At 39.5% G+C, this 19,350-nt stretch overlaps 1 protein-coding gene and 2 pseudogenes across 3 annotated transcripts; 1 reads left to right on the forward strand and 2 right to left on the reverse strand.

Moving 5' to 3' along the window:
* Positions 1–1,285: 1,285 nt before the first annotated feature.
* On the reverse strand, positions 1,286–4,090 carry LOC147474016 (elongation factor 2-like; annotated as a pseudogene). The gene is made up of 2 exons (XR_015210177.1): positions 3,200–4,090; positions 1,286–3,138 (listed from the first exon to the last, which is right to left on the reverse strand). The product of XR_015210177.1 is annotated as an elongation factor 2-like (transcript).
* A 6,376-nt stretch (positions 4,091–10,466) lies between these two features.
* Positions 10,467–11,766, reverse strand: LOC147474017 (uncharacterized). Its single transcript, XM_086586751.1, has 3 exons — positions 11,625–11,766; positions 11,345–11,431; positions 10,467–11,275 (listed from the first exon to the last, which is right to left on the reverse strand). The coding sequence occupies exons 1-3, from the start codon at positions 11,764–11,766 to the stop codon at positions 10,467–10,469; spliced, it is 1,038 nt and encodes a 345-aa protein (XP_086442877.1).
* A 604-nt stretch (positions 11,767–12,370) lies between these two features.
* Positions 12,371–19,143, forward strand: LOC147474018 (nudix hydrolase 16, mitochondrial pseudogene; annotated as a pseudogene). The gene is made up of 3 exons (XR_015210161.1): positions 12,371–12,520; positions 12,640–12,726; positions 18,713–19,143. The product of XR_015210161.1 is annotated as a nudix hydrolase 16, mitochondrial pseudogene (transcript).
* The last annotated feature ends 207 nt before the right edge of the window (positions 19,144–19,350 follow it).

Below are 19,350 nucleotides of genomic sequence, written 5' to 3' on the forward strand. Positions count from 1 at the left end.
CTCAAAGTTTAGCAACCTTACATACATATTGCCGCGAGTTTTCCTATCAATAATTGCAACATTGCATTGCAAGGCAAGTGCATATATGTGTTCATCAGTATGACCAATGACTTTATTAATGCATTCATTTTTGTTTTTGTACTCGTATTTAGTCCATTCTTCATCTCCTAACATGTCAGAGGGTGACCTAGACGTCAGATTGGAAGGAGATTTCTTCAAAACACTGCCGGGGATTTTTTCTCAGGGTGTAGTATAACTACAACCCCCCAAAATTCTAAATCTAAACAGAGCAAGGAGTGGCACAAAACAACATCAATGCAACAACCTATCTCATGTATATTATCACCAATGCAAAACAGTAATTCATCATATACTGTCAACCCTTCCTCCATTTAGGAGAACAAAAACACAGCAAACAGAATAGGAAAAATATTCAAAAAATACTGAAATTACGGGACAAGCAAATCAATAGGGGCTTAAAAAGAGTCCACTGATGAGATAGGGTTTACTTCAGTGACTCTACGCCCATCTCATTTACCAAATCACTCTATACGTTTTATCTTGTTTGTCCAAAGACTAAAACAAGATATCACATGACAGCCAAAAACTACGATGGGAAGATTAAAACAGCCATAAGTTAGATGTGATTTATTGTTTTAATTCAACATAAGTTATGTGGAGCGCGTGGAGGTGACCTTGATGGGAAGATTGGGTAAACTTCTTGGCGGGGGTTTTGTCATGAGAGGGTGCAATATTCTAAGTCTAAACCGTAGCTAAAGCACAACTTCAATGTAACAACCCATCTCCTGTATATTGTCACCGATACACAACAGCAAGTCAGCAATTCATCATATTGACAACCCTTCCAGTACTCCATTTAAAGCAGTAAGGAGAAGAAAAACACAGCAAGCAGAACAGATAAGTATTCACTAAACACAAATAACAAGACAGGTAAATCAATAGCGGCAAAAGGAGTTCACTGACAAGATAGGGCTTACTTTAGTGACTCTACACCCATCTTATTTATCAAATCATAGTCTATACTTGTAACATGCTTGTCCAAAGATAAAAACACAGACGAGTACTAAATAATTAACAAAAAAAAATCCTAGAATAAGAGATCACACCAGACCAAACAGCATCACAAATTAAATCGCTGGAAAACAACCTCATTGGTACAGTTCCAGTAGCAACTGATCAATGAGTTCAATAACCTCACATATAAACTACATTACCACGAGATTTTTAAAATAAGAGTTAAGAGCAATATGAAGTAAAACCAAAATCAACAGAAACAAAGAACTTACGAGGTAAACCTTAAAATAACCGAATCCAAATAACCACAAGTAAACCTTAAAACATGAAAGTCAGAAACATAAGTGTGTAGAGCAGTCAACAGTGTCAAAATCATAATAAGAACATATCACATGACAGCCAAAAGTACGATGGGAAAACCCCAACTTGATAATTAACACCTTATAGCTTGTCCTCAAATTCGGAGAGAGGTGTCATTTGCTCCTTCAATCCCTTCCTCCTACGAATCTCAGACACAAGGGTTGCTGCTTGCGACCCAGCCTCCAAAGGATCTGAGGACATCATGTCCCAGTGATCAAACACACACTGTGGGAAGGCCTGTCCAGATGTTGCAGCTCTGAGTTGAGCGGAGAACCCAAATGACTCAATGACTGGCAAGTATGCTTTGATGTTATATAATGGAGTACCTTGCCTCTGCATCTCCTCAAAGACATGCCCACGTTTCTGATTCAAAACACCATAAATGCCACCAAGTGCCTGCTCTGGGGCCTGGATCTCGACCATGTAAACAGGCTCCAACAGCCTTGGCTTGGCAGTAATCTGTGAAGCATAGATGACTCTCCTGGCAGTTGGAATGACCTGACCACCACCTCTGTGAATGGCATCAGCATGGAGCACAACATCACATACCTCAAAGCAAATACCCCTCATGTTCTCCTCAGCTAATGCACCTTCCTTGGAAGCCCACTGGAAACCAGCCACAACCGAAGTCCTTAATTTCATTCAAGTACTGAACTCCCTTACACATGTCAACAACCATATTAGGACCGGTGGTCTCAGGACCAAAACACCAGATCTTCTTTGCAAGATCCTTGTCCCAGCCAAACTCTTCAGACAAGATCTTAGAGCTTAACCTTAGGATCATCCCTTGGACCAATACGTCCATCATCAATAGCCTCAGCAAGACCATCCTCCAACGGGCGGGCTTCCATATACAAACGGTTGTGCTTATTTGGGGACTTACTCATCACAGTGCGGACAGACTTCTCAAGCACAGTCTCACGGAAGGAAACTACAGGGTCAGATTTAATGATTTCGGCCCCACCCATAAAATCGTCAACCAAGTCTTTCAAACAAATCTCAAGATGAAGCTCTCCTGCACCAGCTATAATGTGCTCCCCGGACTCTTCAATTGTACACACAACCATAGGGTCTGACTTGGCTAGACGTTTAAGACCTTCAACAAGCTTCGGCAGGTCTGAGGCAACCTTGCATTGCACAGCAACACGAACAACAGGTGAAACAGAAAACTTCATAGCACGGATTGGATGCCTCAACTTCCTTCTCATTTGTCAATGTAGCATTCTTAGTAATGAACTGATCCAATCCAACCAGTGCTACTGTATTACCGCAAGGCACATCCTCAACTGATTCCTGCTTCTTCCCCATCCAAATAACAGTTCTCTGGACACTCTTTGTGTACAAGTCCTTCTTCTGGCCAGGGACGTAGTTAGGACCCATAATCCTCACTTTCGTACCAGTTGAGACCTTTCCAGCAAACACACGCCCAAACGCAAAGAACCTGCCCTTGTCAGATGCAGGAATCATCTTCGACACATAGAGCATAAGGGGTCCTTCAGGATCACAGTTCCTGATTGCTTCAGCATACTTGTCATCAAGAGGGCCCTCATACAAATTTTCAACACGGTACCTCTGGGCCTTTGAGGGCGAGGGGAGGTGATGTATCATCATTTCCAACAAAGCAGTGCTGGCAGGGAGCCAGGTCTGCATAACACGCTTCATCAAAGCCTTGCCAAGCAACTCCTTCTCGTCTGACTTCATGGTTACACCAAGCTTCTTCAACATGGGCCACAGCTTGTCCTTCTGGTCATTCATACAGGTATTAATAATCTGCTTGATCGGTTCGTAGCAGAACTGAACAAACCCTCTCTTGCAGGTAGGAGAACCAGTGTTCTTGGTAGTCCACTTCTTGGTAGCTGGGTCGAAAAAGTTCTCGCCCCAAAGCCTTTCCATCATCTTTGATTCGTCAACACCAAACTTAGAGGCATACATCTTTGCAAAGTTGGTGAGGGTAAATGCCCAACCATGCAGACCAGCAGAGAAGGCAACAGTCCCTTTCTCTGGATAAACCATTACATCACCGAGTAGAGGATCTTCATAAGTTGCCATAATAACATTGGCATTCTCTATGACCCTCTGGAATGTCTGGTATGCCTCCTCTCCGTCAACCTGAAGCTCGAGAAAGCAACGATCCATCTTATTTACTGTCAATACAGGCCTAATCCTTTCTCCAAGAGCTTGTCGGAGGACGGTTTCAGTTTGGACACAAACTCCCTCAATACAATCCACTACAACAAGGGCACCATCAGTGATACGGAGGGCAGCTGTTACCTCAGATGAAAAGTCGACATGGCCAGGCGAATCAATAAGGTTAATGAGATATTCATTACCAACTCTTGGACCCTTGAAAGCGCTGAGAGATTCATCAGACATCTCATAGTAGAGAGAAATACCAGTAGACTTAATTGTAATACCACGCTCTGCTTCATCTGCGCGGGTATCTGTCATTCTAACATCACCAGCAGTTTCCTGAGCAATGATACCAGCCGCCGCAACCAGAGAATCGGTAAGAGTTGATTTTCCATGATCAACATGAGCTATTACACTCATGTTTCGAATGTTATCTTTGAGGTCCATGATTCGGCGAAGCTCCTCAGCTGTAAACTTCACCATCTCGTTATGCCTTCAGAAAAAAACCCTAAATCTAAATCTAATAAGCCGTTTTGGGTTTTTAGATTGGGTGAAGTTTGTTTTTATAGTTTAGGGTTAGGGTTAGGGGTGGAACTTGGGTCGGGTATGGCAGAACCCGACCCGTTCCCTGGGCCTTGTATTTTGAGGGTGGTGTCACGTATACAATGGCCTAGCACAATTTAAGCATTAACCTGAAAAAACCAAGACCAATAACGATCTAAGCCCATTTCTCTACTCACTTCCGTATTCCTGGGAAAGTATCTAGGCCATATACATAATAAATTTTCATGATTTCACTTGTGAAAGTGTATCGTCCGATTTTTTTTTTTTTCGATAATACCATATATATATATTCATAAAGAAACCCCTAAATTACTACAGGAGTGATCTCGATGCCTGGTCGAATACATTCGCGGCGGTGATCCATATCTTTTGTTGGGAGGCCCATTTTGCCAACAAATGTGCCTCACCATTAGACCTCCTGTTTATCCAGTTGAACTTACAAAACACAAAATCAGAGCTTAGCTTAACAACATAATCTCTCAAGCTCTCATACATCCATGAACAGGACTGGTTAGTTAAAGCCTTAATGACTTCTAAACAATCCCCTTCTATGTACACTGCAGTCCACCCAAAGGCAAGAGCAAGTCCCATTGCCACCTCAGCCGCAACCATCTCTGCTTCCTCTGCTGACCTGGCTTGGAACTTTCTAATGCCTGCCCCTACCACTCTACCTTCCGAGTCCCAAGCTATTGTTCCAGTTGTTGCCTCTCCTGAATTAACCTGAAAAGTAGCATCAAACCTTATGTTAATATAGTCATTAGGAATCTCTGGGAACAAAGAGTCTAAATCATATATAGATTTGTCCAAAGTAGATTCAGGAGGGTTAGAATGCTCATTCTGAGTGTTGCTTTCGCAAGAAAGCCACATTACATTTCTTTGGCCTCCACCTGACTTCTTCTAAGAGTTCTTTCTCTGTTTGGAACCCTATGGTCAAACTTAACTTCATTTCTTGCTATCCAAATGTTGTATAGCAGATAGCAAGCCTGAACTCCTGCCTGAGAGATATGTTGGCTCTTGTTATTGTACCAGCTAAGGAATTTTGTAATCCACTCTTTAGCATTATTTGTCCCCTGCCTCTCCATTCTTAGGCCTAATCCAGATGAGAACCACAGAACTCTGGACCATTCACAGTCAAAAAACAGATGACTATCTGTTTCCAAACATTTATAGCACAATGGGCAGGAGAACTCCCCCAACATCTTCCTAGAGGCCAGCTTCTCCCCCATTGGCAAAGCATCCATATATGCTTTCCAAAGGAACAACTGGAGACTTGCTGGTATTTTGGCTTTCCAAAGGAGCTTCACAGTATTGTTATTGAAGCTATAGCTCTGCCCTATCCCACTATCCATAGCTATATGTTTGTAGGCTGATTTCACTGTGAATCTCCCTGACTTCTCCCCACTCCAAACCATCCTATCCTTTCCCAGACCCAAAGGTCTGATCATAACTTCCTTGATTCTTGCAGCTAGGAAAGGAGGGAAGAAGGCATTGAGCTTGTCCTCATCCCATCCAGTCCTATCCTCATGGAACAGATCAGCCACATAGAGATCTTCAAGTCTGGGATCCTCCACCCCTAGTTCTCTAAGAGTCCTGGGTTTTCATTACAGATCACCCAAGGATCATCCAAAACAGATGTGGAAGTGCCACTATGGATCCCCCAGACCAACCCTCCACTTATAAGATTAAAAGTATTGTGTATGCCTTTCCAAAAGAAAGAGGCATATCCAGGTGGTTTCCAAACCTCCCCAATCCAGTTTTTGTCATATATACTAGCCAGGGTCTTTATAACACCCCGTGTTTTTATTATTTGTTTTTCTATAATAATAATAAAGATAATAATAATAGATAATAGATATAATAAAAATAGGATAAGTGTTAGTGGAAATAGGAGACGTGGGTATGGGATAAACTCTCTCCCCTATTTCGGGGGTTTGTTTTTAAAAACAGAACAGAAAACATAATAGGGTGGGTCAAAAACACCAAGAGAGTTTTTCAGAAAAGAGAGTTTCACGTAGAGGAAAGAGAGAAGTTTCTTGCTGGAGATTTTGCTGGGAACAGGAGCGCGCTAAAGGTGAGTAGCTATTTTGCTATATCACCGGATTTATAGTTTTCTAATATCAGTGTAAACTGTCTAATGTTTTTTATATAACTGTCGGAACTGTTGGGACTCGGAAGTCGTCAATGGCTGCGACGCAAGTCCAGCAGCAAGAAATCGTCCAGTTTTGTTATTTGAACTTTTAGGATTATATTTACTGTGACATTTTAGTTTAGAAATTGTGAGTGGTTATTCGTTATTTTTCTCGTATCTAGACACAGACACAAACCACGTTTCATTTACTGAAGAACCACCTATCATTTACTTTTCATGCCTTTTTTTTTGTTCTGTTCAACCATGGTTCTTCCTGTACCTGTTTTATACTCTGTAGATTTGGTAGGACTGGGAACACCATTAGGTGGTGGTGAAGGGAGGCGCGAGCCCCCAACCCTCCTCCCCTGAGTAAAAACGCCATTACTGGGCTACTGAAGATTTTGATATTTGTGTTTATTTGTTTGGGTTTGAACTGTGTTTTTGTATGGTGGGTTGGCGGTTTGATGTATGGTGGTAGTGGGCTGTCGAGTGAGGGCTGTAAGAGCTTGAAACAAGCTTTAATGGCGGCTCGAATTTTAGATCTAGGTTGATGTATAAATGGGGATTGAATGATTTGAGCTTTTCGATTTCATTAATGTTGTTTGTTTTGGTGTGGGGATCAACACTGACTTGATAAAATGGGAGATGGTGGTGGCCGGCGTTTTGGTGGCTGATGGAGGAAATTGGAGAAGATGAACAGTAACCCATTTCGGGCTTGGGCTTGGTTCTTTGGGCCCGGTTTTAGTTGTGATTAGTTGGGCCTTATTTGGTTTGTTTTGGGCCGAATTTAACCTTTTGTTTTGGGCCCGATTATGTTCTAAATTTGTGGACCAGTTTAATTTAAAGTTTTGGGCCGGTTTCAGTTCAATTTTTGGACCGAACCACTTAATTGTTTTGGGCCAGTTGGGTCCGAACCATTACCTTAGTCATGAGCCCATGAGCCATGCACATTGACCTTAGCCATGAACCATGACTATGACTCAATTTTGTCGAACATGGAAACGGGGTTGACATGGGTCAAATTGATGGCCGGGGGGAGTTTGACTTTGACAATGACAGGTTTGATTTGAAAAATGGAATCAATCCATGGCGTGTTGATTTGACATTGACCATGATGTGTTGACTTTGACCGGGGTTGACTTTGACCAAAAGGTTTCTAATGCAAGCAATATACATGGAAAAAATGGTTCAATCAATAAAACTTTGACTAGTTGACCCAATTTGACCTTATTTTTAACTCGGATTATGATTTGGGTTATTAAGATAGGTCTAGGGCTATTAAACTTGAATATGTGAAATAATGTTGAACTAAGTTAGGCTAAGACCTCTATATATCGTGTGTATGTGTATTAACTACTATGTGATTTTGCGCATAAAAGCGAGTATTTTTATGATATGCAACGTTATGACACTAAGACATCCCTAAATTAATATGCGCGTTAAATCAAAAATACAGCGTAAATCAAAAAGGAATCAAGATACTCATTCGTTCCGAAATGATATATGAAATAAGGTTCAATAATGTGTAAACAAAATTTACCACCTCTTTTAGAACTCTCTACGCCTCAAGTTTTGGAATTTAGTTTTATGATTGTTGATGTCATATGTTAGGTGGGCATTTATTGAATGTGTCATAAATGGCCCGTTAGCGTTATATAGGGGTATTCATTGAATGTGCCATGAATGACCAGATTGTTTGGACTACCCAGAGAGAGGAACTAAGGTATAAGCCTTAGGGTTAGTTGTATTCCTTGAGTGTACGGAAATGTAGGGTTGGGTATTCCTTGAATGTGGCGGGAATGACCTAAGGTACATAGGTTGTGAAATGGGTGTATAAGATAAAGTAATGGATTAATTGATAAGAGAAATTGATTTGTTTATACGAGCGTGCTTGGGTTTACATTTGAATACATATAGAATATCTACATATGTTATATATACAAGTTCTAACTTTCTTTGTAGGAGGAGGGTAGGACTTAATAATATTTTGTGCAGGGCGCCAGGTCCTACCCTTATACAGCGGCGGACATCGGTAAGTGTAATTCAATTATTTTAGATATTAAAAGGAGTTATTAGAATGAGTTAATAAAATGGAAGTTAATAAAATGGAAGTTTTGCTTGGGAAGAAACTATGCGGTTGAGATGACCGGAACTATCTCGTCTTCCAAGCCGAGAATGATTAGGTTATGATAGATTTAAAGTGTTAGTTGGATAAGTAAAGTTTGAAATGTTTATATGTATTTAGTCTACTCATACCAAACCAAATTCAATTTGTCAATCCATGTTTGCTTTGTTTTGGCAACGTGGGTGTGTTCTTGGGAACATAGGTGGAAGGTAGTGGAACCGCGGCGTGTGATTGGGATTCGTGCCTAGAGCAGTCCGTTAGTTTTGTTAGGTCTGTTTCTTTTGGAAGTATGTAATAACATAGTTTTCTTTTCATATGATCTGAAAATACGATGTTGAAGACCTGTTATTCTTAGAGTGGTTTGATGTTTTATTTGGACGGAAAATAGACTTTTTTATAAAGAAATAAAGAGAATTTTAGAGATTATTTTTGTTGTTAAGATTCTTTTATGATGTGGGTTTTAGGTTTTGACATGTGTTGTATCCACCCCGTCATAGCCTGGGTTTTTAGACAATTGAACCAAGTGATGTTTGAGATATTTATATTTCAAATATTCATTTTTTTTAATTGTTTAGAAATTCGGGATGTGACAGTCTTTGTCCATATAGAATCAATGTCAGTAGCTGCTTTCCAAGGGAGCTTGGCTAGCATAGCTACATTTATGTCTCTCATTTTCCTGAACCCTAATCCTCCTTCGGATTTGGGTTTACATAAGTTGTCTCACCCAATGGTATGGACACTTTTAGAATTTTCAGAACCATGCCAAAAAAACTCTCTACATGCTTTGTCTATTTTGTCACAGGTAGACATAGGCAGCATGTAAGTTGACATAGCATATAAAGGAGTGGCTTGTACCACAGACTGGATTAGGGTAGCCCTTCCAGCCTGTGAAAGTACCTTAGCCTTCTAGCCTTTAATCTTATTGTGGATCTTGTCCACTAAGAAGTCAAAATCTTCTGCCTTCTTTTGAGAAAGCATAATAGGGATCCCTAAATACTTATCCTTTGGGTTAAAAAGTCTCATCTTCCGGAACTTTTTTAACTTTATTTTGTTTCTAAACTTGATGTTTCTACTAAAAAACATGCTTGAGTTGTCAAAATTTATCGGTGACTGTATAAAGACGGTAGTCTTGGAGGATGTCCTTCAGATGACCCCCATCCTCCAGATTACCTCTAGTGAACAAAATCAAGTCATCAGCATAAAGGAGGTGGGAGATAGGAGGAGATGCTCTCCTGATCTTAATCCCATGGACCTTCTCCTCAACCTCAGCTTTTGCAATCATCCTTGAAAGGGCCTCATACATGATGATAAAGATATAAGGTGATAGAGGATCACCCTGTCTCAGGCCTCTTTCAGGGATGAACTTATTAAGAGGACTCTCATTTAAAAGGACTTGAAAGGAAACAGTAGATATGCATTGCTTAATCAAGCTTCTCCATCTTTGACTAAACCATAGCCTCTCAAAGATATTATCCACCATAATCCATTCAACTCTATCATAGGCTTTTGCAATGTCCATCTTTAAAGCAACCCACTCATTATTCTTGTCTTTCATATTTTTCATGTGGTGAAACAGTTCACAAGCCAACCCAGTATTATCCCCTATGTTTCTCCCTTTTATGAAGGCCCCTTGAAAAGGAGAAACAATTTTATTTAGGTGCCTTTTTAACCTATTTGCAAGGATCTTAGATATGACTTTATAGCAAAAATTGCATAGACTGATAGGCCTGAAATTGGCCACTGTCTCAGGGTTGTTGACCTTAGGAATAAGGGCAATATGAGTTTCATTAAAAATAGGATTGAGCTCCCCTTAGTAAAGAAATCCTTCACAAAGGCAACAATGCTGCTGCCCACAATGTCCCAGGTGTTTTGATAGAAACACCCTTGGAACCCATCAAGTCCAGGAGCCTTAAGGCTTCCCATTTTTTTAACAGTTTTCCAGATATCCTCAGAGGTAGGAATGGCAGTAAGGTTCTCATTTTCCTTCTCAGTAATACATGGTTGGAACAAATTGAGGATGCTTTCATTTCGTTGGGGATGATCAGAGTGGAATAGAGCCCTAAAGTAGGAGTTTATATTTTCCCCCACCTCAGTTCTCCCCTCACTCCATCCTCCCCCTTGCTTCTATAGCTTCTCAATGTTGTTTTTTCTTCTTCTGAAAATGGTTGATAGGTGGAAAAACCTAGTGTTTTTCCCACCCTCCTTCAACCAATGAATGGTGGAATTCTGTTTCCAAAAACTTTCCTCCTTAACCAACCACTCAAATAGCTCAGATTTTAAACCTTTTGCTTTTTCATAGTTGGTTAGGGAGAAAGGTTTTTTCAACACATCTTCCAGCTCTTTATTGACTTTTTTAATATTTGTAAAAATGTTGCAAAACCCCTTCTTATTCCAAATGGAGAGGTGTTGTTGAGTCATCTTGTGTTTAAGAATAACATTCATATTAGGCAAATCATGAGAAATAGACTTCCAAGCAGTTTCTATAACAGGCATGCAAGTATTATCAGTGAACCACATATTGTAGAATCTAAAAGGTTTATCATGATCGGCTCTATTATTATCCTTAACATTTAGATTTATCATGATAGACAGGTGGTCAGAGCTAGCATTAACAACATTATAAACATGCATGTTAGGAAAAAGGATTATCCAGGCCTCAGTAGCCATAGCTCTATCTAGTCTCTCTAGGATGTGACTTTGAGGGGCTCTGTTATTGCTCCAAGTATATTTAGGCCCCTTAAACCCTAGATCAATCAACCCAAGGTCATTTATCAGCCCATTAAAATCAACCATGCTTTTATCAAAAGTACTCCTTCCCCCTATTTTTTCATCAAGAGATGTAATGACATTGAAATCCCCAAACATACACCAAGGTTCAGGAATAAGGGTAGCTACATCTCTGAGTTCAGACCAAACTTTATGTCGATTACATGCTAAGGGTTCCCCATAAACAAAAGAAAAAAAAAACCAAGATTCATTGCAACAATAATTATTCAGTTTACCTGTCACCTGGTTCCTAGTTGCCCCCAAGATTTCCAGGTCCACCCCTTCTTTCCAGAGAACAGCAAGGCCCCCACTCAGACCCACAGCTGGAACACATAAACACCCCCTATACTTAACCAACCTACTGATCCCTTACATCTTTGCAACATCAACCTTTGTTTCAGACAGACATATAATATCTGGGTCAAGCCTACCTATTAAGTCCTTTAGATTTTGAATTGCCGTGGAGGAATTGGCAATTCCGTGCTCAGATCATGGTTTGACTCCAAGTTATATTGCCGCCTGTCAACCCCGGAGGAGACCCCTGAGACCCACCGCTTCGGACTTCATCATCACTACCACAGATATTACCCTTACCAGCTCCACTTCCCCCTTCAACTCCACTGAACTTACCTGAGCACTCCCCCTTATGCAGTTTCATACCTCTGTAGGATCTCTTATTTATCACTAAGGAATCATCCACAGCTATCGGCTTTGGTTGTGAGAATTTTATCTGAGCTATGCTATCCTCAGATTCATACCCACCACCTTCTAAACTTCCTTGAGCAAGATTTGCACGTTACTAATTGACACTTCCTCTTGCACCCCACCATTCTGAATCAATCCCCAAAACATGACCATCCTCTAGAGAGTTTAGCTCTTCTCCCCATTCTCAGAAAGATCCAAGGAATTTGATCTTCCGGGTATGGAGTGTCCCGAAATATCAGAGGGGATTGTAGAATCCAGAGATCTATTCGAGATAGAAGGTTCATTGGACACCATAGAATCACTTGAGATACTAATGACTGGTGCTTCTTCCGGAATGAGCAAGTGCCCCAGACCTCTGGCCCTCAGATCATCAGCCTCTCTTTTCGCTCTTTTTGATTGTTTGACTACCATTCTAATACAATATCTTTACCATTCACCATCGTCCATATTTTCAGACTTTTTTCCAGATCTTGAAAGGAGTTTTCGTTTTTCGTTTTCTCCCCCCCTGTTTGTAACGTCCGATAGAGGTTGTATGTTGTATTGTATGGTATGAATGTATGATACATTCCCGTGATCCCCGATACTTCAAATTTCCTATACAAGATGTAACGATACATATCGTGTATCGTACGATATTGATAAGTATACAGGATTCTTGTTTTGCTTTTGGCATTATGCTTAGTTATCGTTATGTAAGACTTAAATTGGTAATATATGCCAAGTATCGTCGATTTTTGTGATGAATGCACATATTTCTAGTTTTGTGAAGAAACAGAAGGGATTGGATTGTTCTTGGAGTCATGGAATCATTATGGTTTGCGTGTAGGGAGGATGGGAGAATGATGAAACTGTTGAGTAGGCAGCAGCACGGGAGGAGGCTATAGAAGAAGCTGGAGTCCGAGGAGAAATAATGGTGACAATACATTTTGTATAAATGCTTGTGTATTTTACTTATTTTTCATTTTTTATTTCGTGAAATATGTGCTCATGATCATAATAAATTTAAATCTTCATCTACGCCGCTGTTCTCCATTGACTTTGGAATTGCCTATGTAGGTTGTTACAGAAGTTGCATTATATAGTCTTATCCGTGAGCGTAGCGAACTCTTGAGGTCGCTTTTCTTAAATCACCCAAAAAACCACTTGCTACGTGTCACTCTCTCCTGTGTCTGTCCGTACCCCCAAATAACCCTTCGTTTGTGTCTGACCGTACCCTCTATTTTCTCATTTTCTTTTTTTCCTCCAATCTCCCAATCTCTCCTCCATCATGACTGTTCTCACAATCTATCTTGAAAAATGCCCATAATTCAAGTGGGTTTTCCTTCAAACCGAACCAATTGAAATCTTTTAAATCACACATACTATATTTTGTTAAGATATTTCTTGCTCTCGATTATTTATATTTCTCTCGGATTCGCCACTTCAAAGTACAAATACAATAGATTCATTTCATCAGGAAATGAAGCATTGGAAGATTTCAAAACATTGGTTCTGATTGATTATGATAGAAGAGTGATTATTTCATGTCGAGGTCATCACTTGCATTTTAGGTGAAACTTTACTTTGGGGTTTTGTAATTGGTATTGTTTTTAGAGCTTTTAGTGAAATTAGGGTATTGGGTTTTTGGTCTTGGTGGTGGTGGTTATGGAAGTGGGGTTTTGTTTCGAGGAGGGATGTGAGTCTTTTTGGAAGAGAAGTGGTGGTTGAGAAAAGGAGGTTTAAGGAGAGGGAAGGGAAGAAGACTGACTTTTGTATCTGTTTGTTTTGCGTGCGGTTACATCGGGTGAACAGGTGAAAAGTCAAGCACACTTGATATCTGACTATCCTTTATTCCGCTTGAGTAGTTATAACTTTAATTTGTGGTCAGATTATATATCCATGGTTTTTCCGAGGATCAAAAAGCAGAATGTGGATTTTTATGCACCGAAGTGCTACACATTTCTCTCTCTCTACAAGTGAAGTCGTCTTCAAAAGTTTGAAACTTAAAGGGTTGGATACCCCGAACCTGAATCACAATTTCACCTTGGTTTAGCTAAAATCGGACATTAAGATTGACAAGTTGATCGGTATGTTTAATTAAAAAAATCTTAAAATAGGGATTGGTTGTGTCACCTTTCTTTTAGTCAATGATGTCTAGTGGATTTTGATGACATTGGGCTAGTTTTAAGAGGAGTTTACCATCATTCAAACACATTGGTCTTGTTGGGGGTTCGGTGAGTCAATATTGGATTACGGGAACTCAAGTTTCTTAAAGAAACCTGGATTTGGCTCAAAATAGTTTGGAGATTTTATTTTATTTTTTGTTGATTGAGGTGGTATAATCTCGGATAAAGATCAAATTGCATGGGAACAAAGCTCCCTATTACTTCTCTTCTTTTAGGGCGATAAAATTGTCGTACTCACTTTTGTGTTCATTTGCAAATCTGATAATGCCTATTATGTAGTTTGAAAATTTCTCTTTTATTACGCTAATAGTCACTAGGGTATATGTAAATACTTTCCTTTAATCTCGTTGTGTTACTTCCCACTATTACTTTTCAAAATATTATATGGATAAAATTACAAAGTGTATATCTTCACGGAATCGATGGTCTTTGCGTCGGGATCCTCATAAAACGATTTGAGTTCACCAACAATAGTTGTTGCTACACCTGAAGGATATTTGTTTTGATAATATGTCTCAATTCGTTGGAGTTGATTTCTTGAGAAAAGGGGTAACACCGGTTGGGTACAAAAATTGTCGGGTTTCCGGGGTGATCTAGGATTTTATGATCTGGTGGTGACTTTTTAAAGGTTGGTATCTCTTATCAATCTTCAAGCGTTGTGGACTTACGGGTTTATCATCTAGGACAATTGTGGGGTTTCAGACCTACTTTCTACATCATCTTCCTCACACATAGGCGGTTAGATGATGTAGGAGGTAGGAGTGCCTAAAATTGGATGATTTTTTTGTTTGAGAATCTTCGATCACGAAACCTTTCAAGGTTATATTTGCCACAATTTTATAACGTCACCCTCATATTTATTCTTGACTCTATTTGACAATGTTGTTAATGTTTTGAGCGATGGTAGTGGGTGTGTATCCATATATGGAAGTAAGTTCGATGATGAAAATTTCATTCTTGAAGCATCTTGGTCTGGCTTGTTATCGATGGTAAGAGTTGTTGCTCAAATTAAACTTCAAGTATCTCGGTGTATATTTTTCTTTTCGTCGGTCTATTGTAAACTATTTTAGTTTCTGTTCAAGTTAGTCTAACTTATACTTCAAACTTAATGCATCCTTTTTGTTGTTCATTTGTTTGGTTGCGGGCAAATAGCGGACCCGAACACCAATGGATGTACTATTTCGTTATTGTTATTTGTTACTTTGATCTAATCTAAGTCTACATGTTCAATTTGAGACTTGTTTTTTCCCCCTCAAGTCTGGTCCAAATTATCCCTTAGTATTTAAGGTGTAAAACTGGATTTCTGCACATTAAGAGGCTAATATTCTACATTATGTGAAAAAAGCAAGAGTTGTGAAACTTTGATTGCAAATATCGGTGAGTAAATCCATATCCTAGTTCTTGAGTACTACAGTTTTCCAGATTGCACATGGCTTTAAAGTAGAGAATTGTTTAAGTGAGTTTCTTGAGATATTGCATATGCTCAGCATTTGAACTTGAGCCTTCAACTTGAACCAAGCCTTTATTCTAGGTGAAAAATCGTTAGGCAAGCGGTAGTTGCTTGAATTTGGTCTGTTGTGCTTGGACAATCCCACCCTCGGATCCCAAAAGAGAAGAAGGAAAAGCAGGCGATAACCTATTTAAGGCCAAAATGCAATATTCACAATGTTCCAATGTTTGAGTACAAAGTCATACCAGTTTTTGTAAACTGCACATGACTTTTGAACATAGACAGATTGGCTATTTATTACAACAGGTTTCCTCAAATTTTCTTTGTTTTACTTGGGATGTTTCTAATCTTTTAGATGAAATATGAGTCTCTTATTGATCTCACGATCTCTTTTGTGCAGTTCTTCATAACGTGCTCAAAATTTGATTGGCTCGACAATAAGCATGTAATCTTTGGGGTAAGTTCATTTTTTTAGTGGAAACCACCTTTTGATTTATAGTCCTTGTTGTGAAAACTGTTGATAACGTTTCCTCCTAAGCTGTGTTTGTTTCTTCTCTTATTTTATCTCGGAGGGTGCTTGGAGATGGTCTTTTGGTTGTGAGGAAGATTGAGAATGTAGCTCTTGGACCTAACAACCGTCCTAAACTTTCTGTGTTATTCTTTGAATCTTGGGGAAATGTAGAAACTTCGTATTTTGAGCTAGAAGTGTACAACTTTGAGGATGATATCTGAGAGGCATTTTTTTTTCCGTGTCATTTGTATTGGATCGTTATTAACCCTAACGTTATCGATTCGAAGTTTTATTATTTGGCAATGATGACCTTGAATCCTCCATTACCTTACGCGAGAGCATTTAAATGCTGTCACATTAAACAAAGAAAACAACATATTAAACTATTAAAGTCTTGTAGATATTTATACGCCAAACAAATGTATCGATTGTAACAAATCTTAACCGCCCTATAAAGGCGATATAAAGATGAAGTTGTTATGGAAATAATCAAATATAGCGATCGTTTTTGAGTTGGGTTTGGAAAGTTGGGCAAAATGTTGTTTATATCTTCAGGTGTACCTACCCCCTCCCTCTCTCTTCTTCTCTTCACAACTCCACACTCTCTCTCCCAACTTTTCCCCGGTCGACCTCTCCTCCACCCACTATTTCCCCCGTTCGCCCTGCTCCCCCCTCACTTGGCGATTTGATTATTTTCTTCTCTCAAATTGCCCGGCAAAACCCATCTCCCTCTCTCTCCTTTCTCACCAATACCTATCTCTTCTCCACTCCTAGCTCACGCTCCCTTTGCAATGAATGGGTGTGAACATCTGAGATGCTTATCATACAGCGTCATTATGGCTGTAATACTAGTGGTGTAACGGAAGCATAGATAGATAGATTGTTTGTTAATAATACATGGCTCAACATATGCTAGATGGAGATATCACGGCTATGTAGGGCAGGATCAGATCATTCCCCACTTTGTGTATAATAATGGTCCCTATACACACAAATAGTCCCTTCCATTTAACAAATTCTGGTTTGCCACATACAACTTCCACTAAGGTGTTTCAGACTTTGAGATAATGGTCTACTTTTTCACATTTATATGTGTAGTTATTGATAGATAGAAGAATCATATTATATATTTCTAATGCATCTTGATGGTTCAATCATGCATAATAAAATAACCGTAGCAAAAAGATTCAATTAATATTGTTACACAATATTGTTACACTTGATAAACTAGACAATGATATAGTCTATTTTCCTTAGTTTATCTGTCTAATTATCAAAAAATTAATTAAGTCGTGAAAATAAAAAAAATATAATAATAAAATAGTCAAATAAATAATATGCTACTACGCTCACGCCCCACTGCAATGCAGTATACTAGTTAGTCTTACTTTCACATCCCCTTTCCTTAGATCATCTTGGTAGTTAAAGCAGCTGTTCAAATTTTTGATATTGTGAGATCTGCTCGCTATTGCAGTTATAACTGATACAACATCTGTAAAGGTTCAAAACAGAAAAGATAAAACTACTGGGGAAAAAGTTCAGAAAGAAAAGAGGTCTCTAATCAAATAACTGCTGTGTTAAATTCCAGCAAAAGACTACACCAATAAAGACTTGGTCACACAGACATGACACGACCCTTACTCTGACAGCCTCCCTTAAAACTCAAACTTTCAGAACTGCAAACCCCCATATTCTGCTTCAACTTGTAGAAGGCGTCAGCATTCAATGGCTTTGTGAGAATGTCGGCAACTTGATCTTCAGACTCGCAAAGCTCCATTGCAACTTCCTGGTCTTTGTCAAGCTTGCGTATATAATGAAATTTGATTTTGATGTGCTTGCTCCTCCTATGAAGCACCGGGTTTTTAATGCATCAAATGTGGTCTAAGTCTACAGTTTTCCCATGTCTAGTTCTAATATCTTTCAAGGTCGTAGATATCCTTTCTCACCAAAGGCCAAAGAGGGTGTGAAGGAGTACTTTTTCTAGTATATATCAACAGCGTCTCACATAATAGTTCCTGAGTGGATTATGCCCCCAATCTCCCAAATAGCATACAAACTAAGCCTAGTCGAATGTACCGCGTACCAGTGTACCACTTCAGGTACCATACCCTGTCCCACATAACGAAAGGACCCACATTCCAGGTATCATATGTGCGAGATCCCTTCCCTACGTACCATTGTAGTTGGCGACACTGGGCATGTAGTTCCCACAGATCATAGCCAACCCTAGCATAATGAAATTGGCTTGAGTTATTCATTTCATTTTTCAGACGAATCTTTAGCGTAGAAGGAAATAGTGCAGGTAGGGCCAATGAATATTTACACTTGCTGCTAAGGCGATCGAGTATGGCCTGATTGGGGTCGGCAGTCTAGTGCAACATATCACTATGCAGGCAGAGTTTCATGGTAAGTACCAACGAAGATGGAAAGTCATTAAATGCAATCTTAATCCATTGCAGACTGCAATATGTGGTGATGTGATCTGACATAGTAGAGTGTGATGCTTAGTAATGTACTAATGTGTGGCGGGCAGTGATATGTTAAAATTTGTAGTGGCAGTAAACTTTTATAAAACCATAAGCATAGAAATCTGATACTTGCTTCGACTTTTGTTTCTGTGTGCTGTCATGCAAGTCTTCATTTGTTCCCCACACAATAATTGTCAAACTTATATCTGCTTCTGGTCAATTTGTTTTAGTGTCGGTGACGTATTTCATTCTCTCTATTTTCCTTGTTGTTTGGATTGGGTTGGCCTAACTATATACTGTGTCAGGAGTGTTTGGGTCGTTACCGTTTCAAGAGCAAAACCCACCAGGATGAGTTTAGCCCAGAAGGCTTATGTGAAGCTGCAATGTTTCCTCTGTTTGTCAAGAGCTCACAACTCATGGCCTGAACAGAACACACGTCAGCAGAGATGGGTTACCATCCCTGAAGCAGCAGAGAATTGTCGTCATGCTTGGATGCGAGAGGTCCTTGAAGAAGGTTTTTGCAAGTGGCATGAAGAGAAGTTGAGTGCTAGGAAGGACAATAGTGCCTTCTCTGTATCTTCCTCTCCACCAGACTAGTAGTGGTGGGTTCTCTGGCACATTTGAAAACTTGTAAGAAGTGTGTGCTTTCTGGTATCAGTGGTTGTTTAGTCTCTTCATTTACCTGCATTTCTGTTTCATTCACCATTTTTTTTGCCTGTGAATTCTCATGTTACTGACTCCAATGTAACTGTACTCAATTGAAAACTACAAGTTAGGACACTTTTAGTTCAGCCCTTGACTCGTTCTTAATTGCTCTCTCTCTCTCATTTTTCCGTAAACATAATTACTGGTTTCTATTCATAGCACAACTATCCCCGGAAACATAATTAGTGGAAGTCTTTCTACCCAGGATAGACTTATAAAGAAAAATATACTACACCAA

Source organism: Coptis chinensis, unplaced genomic scaffold (genome assembly GCF_015680905.1).
Source record: "Coptis chinensis isolate HL-2020 unplaced genomic scaffold, ASM1568090v1 utg136_pilon_pilon, whole genome shotgun sequence".
Taxonomy (NCBI): Eukaryota; Viridiplantae; Streptophyta; class Magnoliopsida; order Ranunculales; family Ranunculaceae; genus Coptis; species Coptis chinensis.

What these genes read in the sequence shown, in the direction of transcription:
- LOC147474017 (XM_086586751.1), bottom strand. Translation starts at nt 11,766, where the DNA reads ATGAAACTGCATAAGGGGGAGTGCTCAGGTAAGTTCAGTGGAGTTGAA. An exon ending in TCCTCCGGGGTTGACAGGCG is followed by an intron (nt 11,432 to 11,624) that starts GCAATATAACTT and finishes TATGTGTTCCAG; the next exon opens with CTGTGGGTCTGAGTGGGGGC. An exon ending in AACTAGGAACCAGGTGACAG is followed by an intron (nt 11,276 to 11,344) that starts GTAAACTGAATA and finishes GGGAACCCTTAG; the next exon opens with CATGTAATCGACATAAAGTT.